At 40.8% G+C, this 9445-nt stretch overlaps 1 protein-coding gene across 4 annotated transcripts in view; it reads right to left on the bottom strand.

Annotated features, from left to right (window-relative positions):
• Window positions 1–9445, bottom strand: part of LOC135377916 (snake venom 5'-nucleotidase-like) — a 41213-nt gene that overhangs the window by 5445 nt on the left and 26323 nt on the right. For 3 of the 4 annotated variants that reach the window (XM_064610677.1, XM_064610676.1, XM_064610678.1), the window contains exons 11-13: window positions 7397–7474; window positions 7199–7326; window positions 6956–7142 (exon numbers count right to left, since the gene is read on the bottom strand). In XM_064610677.1, the coding sequence (XP_064466747.1) occupies window positions 6956–7142; window positions 7199–7326; window positions 7397–7474 (393 nt within the window). Of the gene's footprint in view, window positions 1–941; window positions 1007–6955; window positions 7143–7198; window positions 7327–7396; window positions 7475–9445 lie in introns of all 4 variants that reach the window. The other variant, XM_064610679.1, reaches the window with a different exon arrangement.

Raw genomic sequence — 9445 nt, 5'->3', positions numbered from 1 at the left:
ATGATCTCCAAAATCTCATCATATATAACCCAAATGCACCAGCACAAACTGTCCAGCTTAAACTTTACTGCAACGGAACATAAATGGCTGGTCAGCCACAATGATCATAACAGCTGCTATTTTAAGTCCTATACACAAAACGTGGCTTCTTTCGAGTCTTTTGCAGACTTTGAAGAAGGAACAAAAAGCATGAAGTGCAATGCTGCTAGATATCAGTGGAGCGGGACTATTGATACTGTTGGAGTCTAGGCTTGCCACTTCTTCTGTCATTAAATTATGCCCCCACCCCCTGTGGATGCCAGCACTGCATACAGATGGTGCAAGCTCTGGGGACTACAGATTGTAAATTACAAAAATATAGGATTCCTTAGTCACACTTTTAGTGGTGGAAAGCAGGTAATGAATGTTTGAAAGAAAAATTTCTGGAGGTCAGAACTGCTCACAGAAACATCTTTAACTACACTACATGTTACTGACTATATGCTGTACGAAAGCTGAATTCACTGCATTCAATGTAGGTGTATCAGTGCGCACACGAACATACATAATACTATTTGGCTATTTTCCTAATGTGCAGGATGACTGCAAACTGTCTCTACATTAAACTGTGTGCAGTCCCACTAACTGTTCCCTGAAAACATTACAGGGCTTGTAGCATACCACCAACAGTATTTTTTCATGCTCCTCATGAAGTGCATGACGTTATCTGCACATTACTGGTATAAATTTTTAACACACAGTAATTCAGTAGTACTTATACCTTGTGCTGTTCTCGCTTTTTCAGTTTCAGTCTGGCAGAGGAAAATTTTATTCAAGGCAGAAGTGTTGTCTGTCTAGAATATAGGAGCTGAGGGTTGACTGTTTATCCTCATGCTAGTCATGCATGTGAGATGATGCCAAAGCCAACTTGCCTTCTAACATTCAGTGCTAACACTACTCACCACTTAATGGTTGCACAGTTTCAAGGGGTACCACAATGATTGTTTACCATGGCTGTCTCAGTAGCCTAGAAACAGGCGATGTGTATACAGTAAAAGTCAGTTAGAATGATTATGGGATGATATACAAGAAATTATGAGGAGTTTCTCTCTTGCCATAAATGACCTATGCAAAAACATATGCCATACTTTTAGACACTGCATACTGATACAGATTGCTTTTTTGAGAAATCCAGTCTAAGACGTGTTTTGGATTTCACAAAAAGTCATGTTACTTCATGTGCAGCTGCACTGAGCTGCACCTACACTCTTCCATATTGGTCACTGACTGCGGGAATAAAAACTGTGTGACGTATGTTGTTATTCCTCATCTCTTGCACCACACTCTTCCTTTTCCTCATTTTCACCTTGAGAATTTGACAAGATGTGTGTCAGGAATTCCTTCTTGCCGAAACAAGTGTGCCATGAAAGGCTGAAGTATGTAGTACTAATCATGGGCATACCAAGAAGGGGGCAGGGGGAGGGGGGCGTGCCCCCACGGAGCTTCGAGGTCACTTGTGGAAATTTGGCGCTCTTTAGTCATAGGTCGTCATAATTATTCACAGATGTCATAATATGAACCTCTGAACACCTGCACAGTCTGCCGCGTCCGTCTCAAGTTTGTGATAGACGAGGTAACTTTCAGAACAGAACTTCCATAAATTGCTAGCCTGACACAAAAGAATTCAAAATGACATTGAAATTCACTCAGTCACCTCCTTCTAAGGCATTTCAAAGTTCGACAAAAATGATAAGTTTTTGGTTTGTTTAGTCGGCGGGACATTGTAGTCATCAGGATGAATCCTTGAAATGCTGTAGGATGACAACTGTTGAGTAAACTCTGTGGAATTTTCTGAATCCTCAATTTGATTCAGCAGTCAATAATTAAGGTCACAAGATAGAATAACCGAAGTTCATTCTGGTAAGTTCACAAAAGTAAGAAGTAAGAGTTCAGCTCAGTGAGATAATTTTGCGAAAAGACTCGTGTTTCTTGTCTTCTTCCTTGCGATCAACACTTGAAAATAAAGATATTGAATTTTTGTAATTTTCGATCATACTTTTTCAGAATGTGACAGTCCAGATAAAAACATGTGCACAAGCACATTTGACAGACCAGATAATCCACTTTGTGATGCTAAGAAGCTGGAGAGGTATTATACAAAATAGGTGGGAAAATAATTTTGCACTTCAGAACGAATCACAGAAACATCATGTGGTACCTGTAGCTGCCATTCTGCAACCACAAGCCTGTATGCCATACGTCACTGGTATCTAAAACCAGACTGCCTTGCTCGCAGAGCCCATTATAAAAGTTAGATGCAAGATACATGTCCCTGAGTCTCATCAGTGACAGACAGACAAACATGGATGATGCAATATATTTTCGTGACTTTTAATAAAAATAAACAGGTAGTACAACAATGTGGACAACCAAAGGCTCATATGACATCCACATCTTTGTTGTCTCTGTTTATTTTTCTTCAAACTCGAAGAAACACTGTCTTTATCTACCCCAGACGTAATAATTTGTTCCCTGTACTAGGCTTGATCCATTTCTAGAAAGATGAAACTTGAAAATTGAAGGTTGTCCTCTGTGGCTGAGATGCATAACTGCAATAGTTCTTTCAATCACAGATGGCTTATGGTGCTTGTGTCATTTTCACAGTAAACAAGTCATGGCTCGTGGATATTGGGCACATTGGCTATCCTATTTGGAAGCTGCCCAGCATGAACATAAGATGACATGCATTATTAACATCAGTCAGTAAAGCTAGCAAAGAAGCCTAAAACTCTGTAGAATTATCGACACTGCTGTGGATTTGAAAACATGCGCATAACACATATAGTGTGAGATTGCTCAAATAAAAGGACACATAAGCACATATGTTGTTTTCTACATTATCCCCTTGTATCTCCTTATAGCTTCATTTTATAACTCTGTTACTCTCCCTACTACCCCAAGGCAATCACACACCACTGCATAGGCTGTGCTGGGAAGTACTTGTGGTATAACCCCCCTGTGCCCCACTCCTTCCTGCTGTCCTTTCTCCATCTGTTCACGTCTGTACGCCGCTCATAGCCGCAGTTGCTTCGCGGCGCTAACACGCAATAATAAAAAATAAAAAATAAAAAAAAACTTGTGGTACTTGTGTGTACGAAGTACATTTCATAGTACCTGTACTTCACTTTAAGCGCCTATGTGTACCTTGTACAGTACGCTGAGCGCCAAGAACTTCCCATCAAGTACTCAACTGGTAATGCAAAGGCAAAACTTGGAAGATGCCAAATAATTTGTGTATCTCGGAAGGGCATTTTTGGAAAAGAAAATACAGTGTTGACAAACTTGAAATGTTGACAAGTCCTCTTATACTGTTCAACAGTTCCAAGTTGGAAACACAAAAATATGGAGGAGCCAGCTCCATAAACCCTAATTTATTTATTTATGACAAAACCTCAAATGCCCTACTGGGGTGATACGTGAGGGGGGATGCATAAATACACATACAAACGTAATGCAGGCTTACTTTAACATTCAAGAAATTCAGCAAGATTACGACGAAATGAGGCAGAATTAGTGATGGATATGAGTGACTACGGCAGGTCGTTCCAGTCGTATACTATAGTTTTGGGAAAAAACGAGCGCATGAAGTAGGAATTGTGACAACGAATGGGCTCTACTTTACTGGAATGATCTAGCCTCGATGAGGTGTAGTTAGCAGGACGTATGCAATGAGGGTGAATGGAAGAAGCATAGTAGAGTTTGTGAAAGAGACATAAGCGGGAACATTTCCTGCGTGATGAGAGTAAAGGTAGGCCAAGGGATGACTTAAGCGAAGTGATGCTAGAAGGGTAAGAGTACTCGGAAAGGATAAACCTGGTGGCGCAATTTTGAACAGATTCTAGAAGACTGATGTGATTAGCATGATGAGGGTCCCAGATGCTGGATGCGTATTCTAGTTTGGGCCGAACTAATGCCTGATAAGCAAGACACCTGACAGCGGCTGGTGCTGATTTTAAAGTACGACAAAGAAATCCTCTGGCCCGATTTGCGTCATTAATAATAGCTTGGATATTGTCAGACCAAGAGAGGCTAGAAGATAGGTTAAGGCCCAGGTATTTGTAAGACTCGGACAAAGGGACGGGAGAAGGACCAATGTAGTACTGATGGGCTAAGGTAGACCTGGACCGGGAAAAGGGGAGGTGCCGACACTTTGAAGTATTTAGCGGTAGAAGCCGTAAAGAACACCAAGCAAAAATAGAGTTGAGGTCCTGCTGAAGGGCCAACTGGTCAGAAGAAGAACGTATAGGCTTATAGAGGACACAGTCGTCTGCAAAGAGCCTGATAGAAGATGTTAAACAATTAGGGAGATCGTTAATGAAGATAAGGAAAAGCAGAGGTCCGAAAACAAAACCTTGCGGAACACCGGAAGAAACAGGATAGAAAGGAGAAAGAACGTCATTAATGAGTGTAGCCTGCGTTCGGTCGGAAAGGAAACTCTGGATCCAACGGAGGACATCAGGGTAAAGATTAAGCAGAGAGAGCTTGTGAAGAAGGCCCACATGAGACACAGAATCGAATGCTTTTCTGAAGTCCAGAAAAATTGTGTCAGTTTGGATAGAATGATCCATATGAGATGTGATATCGAAGAGAAATGATGCTAACTGAGTTTCGCAGGACAGCCCTTTACAAAAGCCGTGCTGATAATGGAAGAAGTTATTAGTTTCCAAATGATAAGAGAGAGCCGAATAAATAATGTGTTCAAGAATCTTACAGCATATGCTGGTTAAAAAGATCGAGTTGAGGTCGATAGTTGAGAGGTGATAACCTGTCCCCGCTCTTAAATACGGGAATAACCTTTGCCTGACGCCAGTCACTCGGAACCACGCTCTGATTAAGGGACAGAGCGTGAAAATGGCACACAGGTATAATGAAGATTCTATCCATCGGAACATCGATGGGGCGCGACATGATAGCATCCGAAAGAGCCAGGTCTTTCGTAATGCTCGTACAACAGACAGCATGCCTGGTAACGCCGACGGTACGTGTCCAGCTCAGAACAGCAGTGTAACATCCATCTAACAAATTCTTCTATGTAGCCAATATTTTTCAAGTTGATCTATTCTTTGTCTGTACATCATGAGCATTTTCCAAGGGAACGAATCCTTAAAATTGGCCAAATAAAGCAGTACTGTCACATTATAGCATCATCATGTTCTACTGATATGGCTTGCTATGCATAGGCTCTGTTAAGGCACAATTCCTTCAGCATTCTAATGTAACATGCTGCATGTAGCATCGATGCTGTAGCTGAGTCTGCATCTCAAATACGTATGCTAGTTAGTAATACTAATACTAATACAGTAATAATTTATATTCGACCATAAGTGTGGGGGAGGCATGAGGCAAGAAGCCAAAAGGGTTTGATGTGGCCTCCATCCCCATACATTATACATAGGCTTCCTACTTTTCATATTTATCCGATAAACTCCCTCCAATGTTTCTTGAAAAAAAAGAAAAAAGAAAAAACAGATTTATCCAACAAACTCCGATTTTTCCAACCCCCACGAGGCAGCCTTACGGTTTTTCCCGTTTCCTTCTTCCTTTGTCCCCTTTCTTCCACACCTATTTTTCGACTTCAAACTGATCCACAACAACAAAGAAAAAAAAAAGGCCAGACGTGGTAGCCTCCTTCAGACTCGCTGGACGCATGAATGGCCCAAAAGGAGGACAGTACACACACTTGCCCCATCTGTTCTATGCATCCTCGACCCTCGTGACTTTACTTGACCTGGGGTACTGGGCTAGTTTGGCACAGAACAGCTGTGTGTTTGTCACAGCTGCTACTTATTTTGAGTCTGGGCACCATTCACAATTTGTGCAAATACGCTTGTTTGTACTTCAATAGCTCTGGGTAGCAAAACATTAGTGTGCTACATCGTGTGGTCTCAGACACTTTTACACTTCTTTCCTTGCATTGTCGCTGCAATGACTGCTCCGAAATACTCCGAAATTGGCACCGTTCATTTTTCAGACTTTTTAATCCTCCGAGAAACTCCGAATTCGAGAAAAGTTGAAAACTCCGATAAACACCCTCCGAATTTTCCAAAATGAAAACTCCGAAAACTCGGAACCCTAGTTATACAAAATCAATATTTTGGGAAATTGGAAATAGCGAGAATTGGAATGCCCCAAAGAATAACGAACATAATACCACATAAATTCCTCCACTAAGTGCAGCAGCTACACAATGCAACTATACATACAAATATGTATTTGACACTACATACTACCTGACAAAAACAGTTCTTTCATGTCAGACCACTTTATATCGTCAACATCAGTATTGTTTTGTGCCATGTTGTTCAATAGACTAGGGAGTTGGTAGAAGAGGCGGTGAAAACCAAAGTTAGTTCTGCATTGGGATAAAGAACATTGTTGTTTCTGTCTGACAGCATAGATGCTGAGTCAATCCTTCGGTAAGGAAAAAGCAAAAAGTGATTTTAATAGACAGTTGGCAATTTTCTTATTTCAGACATAAAAATGAAGCAGACAGTATTGGTACAAACTAAAGCAAATTTTAGGATATGGTATTCCGTATATACAGAGGCACATGGCTCCTGTAGGGTAAATTTAGCACACTCCAAAGAGCTCTGTTTTGCAAGACTCATATTTTTTGTTGATTTGTTTGGGATGTTTCTCCCCAATGATGCAATAATATCGCAAGGTGGTACTAGTCCCTGGCCCTATATGCCACAAGATGTGTTAACTACTCAAATGTAAGCATTCTTAATCATCTGTAGCTCATGGGCAAGCAAAAATGATTTCTTTCTATATCATCATTTTGGTACACACACAAACACAAAAAAGCCAATTTATGCAAATGGAGTAGTTGGTATGTTATTTTGGCGGCTTCTATCCATCATGGACAATCCTCAGATGGAGGACCACACACTGAACAAAAAAGATGACTGCTTACCTCACCAGTGAGTACAACAATGCGATTCTCCACCTTTGGTTCCATTTTGGCCACTTCATGTTCAACATCTTCCAGAGAAGCCTGTCGCTGGCGAAACATGGAGCGACGTCCGGCTGCATCTAGACTCATGCCCCGCTTCAGCTGTGCCCTCTGTGTGATGTCTCCACTCAAGCGTACCAAACTGTGTCTGTTGCAACAGATCTCAAATCAACCATTAGGTCATTCCAAGGTATTTCAACTAACCTCCGTGAAAGGCAGACTAGGCTCTGCCGATGGTGAGTTTGAGGATGAGAAGCTCCTGTCAAAATCTTGATTGCTTGAAAATGGTTCTGAATGGCAGTGCATAGTTCTGGGCTTTCATCTTCACCCATCTTAATGAGATAAACTAATGAAGGTACAAATACACACAACATCCAAGTTAACAGTAAAAGCTCAACATACCAGGACTTCACAGTTCTTTAGAACGTCATATCCATCTTTTCCTTGCGCCAAGTACCCCTTTGTTACAAGCCTGTATTTCTTTAAGAAAATACAACATTCAGTTAGCTTCTATTAACATTTTTCATGAATGAAAATTTATAGGACATTGCGAATATTTAGATTTTTCTAATACCAAAGCAAATAAATTGCATATTTGATTCAACTTTTGAACTGAATATGGAATTTAAAGTTTTAAATCCAAGCGATCTCTCTTCCAAACCGAATATATTTGGATAGATCTGAAGCTGCACTCATAAACCTAAAAACACCCGAAGAGCAGTAATAAAACAAATTGAGTGTTGCTGCATACAAAGTTCTGTATATATATACTATAATGTGCATATGATGTATGTCCACATAGGTGCTATACAGGGTGTTTCACTTAAAGTGACGACGTACTCGCCGGAGGATTGCGGGACTTTCGGCAATTATCTTCTGGAAACTTTTGGCACCAGTTATGAAGGCTTTGGACAATTTTTAATTGAGGGAAATTTATTTTTTACTTTCACTAATTTTTTCAGATTATTTCTGTTACTATACTGTGCATAGTGTTTGTTGAATCTGCGGTTATCCGTCGAGGGCTTCATATTTCCAGAGTTCAAGGTAACTCGTTACTGTAACTAAGTTCCTTTTTTGGTAAGTTGTAAGTTAACTTGGTGCTTTTGTGCTGTGGTAACTTTCAGAGGAACTCGGTCCTTTTCAGGTAACTTTGCCAAAGTAACTTAAGTTCCAAGTTACTCTTAACTCGTTTTTCACTCACGTCTACATATTTTCTTGCTTTCTCTCCGGTTCCTTCATGGCATTTTTTGCCATAAAACGTGATATTCAATCAATGGCAGTATCTTATTCAGGAAGTAAGAACAGCTGCCATTGAAATGAAGCTGAACCATTGTGCGGCCACAGGGAGTAAGATGCAAACCGTTCAAATAGACCTCTACCAGAGAAACGTCATCATGACATTGGTAGACAGACTGAAACCGAAACAAATCGGAAGGAGAGGGCTGGGTTCCACGAACGGGCACTTGCTCGCTGCCTCCCATTGAAAGAAAAGTAGGACTGAAGGTCGCGTCTCTTAAGGGATCATATCGTAATCCCCTCAAGACCGTGGCTTTCGGGCGCGACATTGTTCACCTCTAGCTTCGAGCGTAGTTCAATTCTACCAAATTTTTGGCGCTGTCGAACACTATGACGTCATTTGTTTACAAACAGGGAGAGGTTTATTGTTGGACATAAACGAAAACTATCTAAGCGTGTTGCACTCCTCCGCAGGCAACTCAAGGTCTAACTCAACTGCTCATGCGCGCTGCACCTGCGTAATGCTATTTTGTGTCTGAAGTAACTTGGAAGTAACTCGTTCTTTTTTTTAAGTAACTCAGTAACTGCAGGTTACATTTCAGGCGGAAGAACTTCATTATTAACTTAGTTACATTTTGCACACGGTAACTTAACTTGTAACAAGTTCTTTTTGATGGGTAACTTCGCAATCTATGCATATTTCTGTAAAAAAAAAAAAAAGATGAGGTTCACTAGGCAATTTTCAAAGTTCGATTGAAAAAATTAATTGCCCAAAGTCCTACAATCCTCCGGCGAGTGTGTCCCCAGTTACAATTTTTTATCACTTTAGGTGAAACACCCTGTATATGTGCGGTCAGTTAAGTTTTTAGTTATTCAGTTCATTCGCTTCGTACTCACTTCAGTTTTAAAATCACTATTCACACATCCCTAAAAATTTACCTAATGAAGGACATCAATTTAGGAATGACAATGCACAGTCTTTTTTCCTGAGCTTGCCCACATACCGGGTGTCCCAGAAAACGTGTGATTGAATTGAACGCGTCAAGGAGCATCGTAAACAAAGTCGGCGAATTTGAGAGTGTTGTCTTGGCTTTTGACCCTGATATTATGATCATCACGGAAACCTGGTTAAACAGTCAGGTAAACGATAGTGAACTATTCCCAAGTGGATTTGCTGTATACCGGAGAGATAGGGGCTCCCGAGGGGGCGGAGTG

This window comes from Ornithodoros turicata, chromosome 1 (assembly GCF_037126465.1).
Source record: "Ornithodoros turicata isolate Travis chromosome 1, ASM3712646v1, whole genome shotgun sequence".
In the NCBI taxonomy this organism is placed as follows: domain Eukaryota; kingdom Metazoa; phylum Arthropoda; class Arachnida; order Ixodida; family Argasidae; genus Ornithodoros; species Ornithodoros turicata.
Note: the sequence above shows the minus strand (reverse complement) of the source record. Positions and strands in the feature narration are given on the sequence as shown.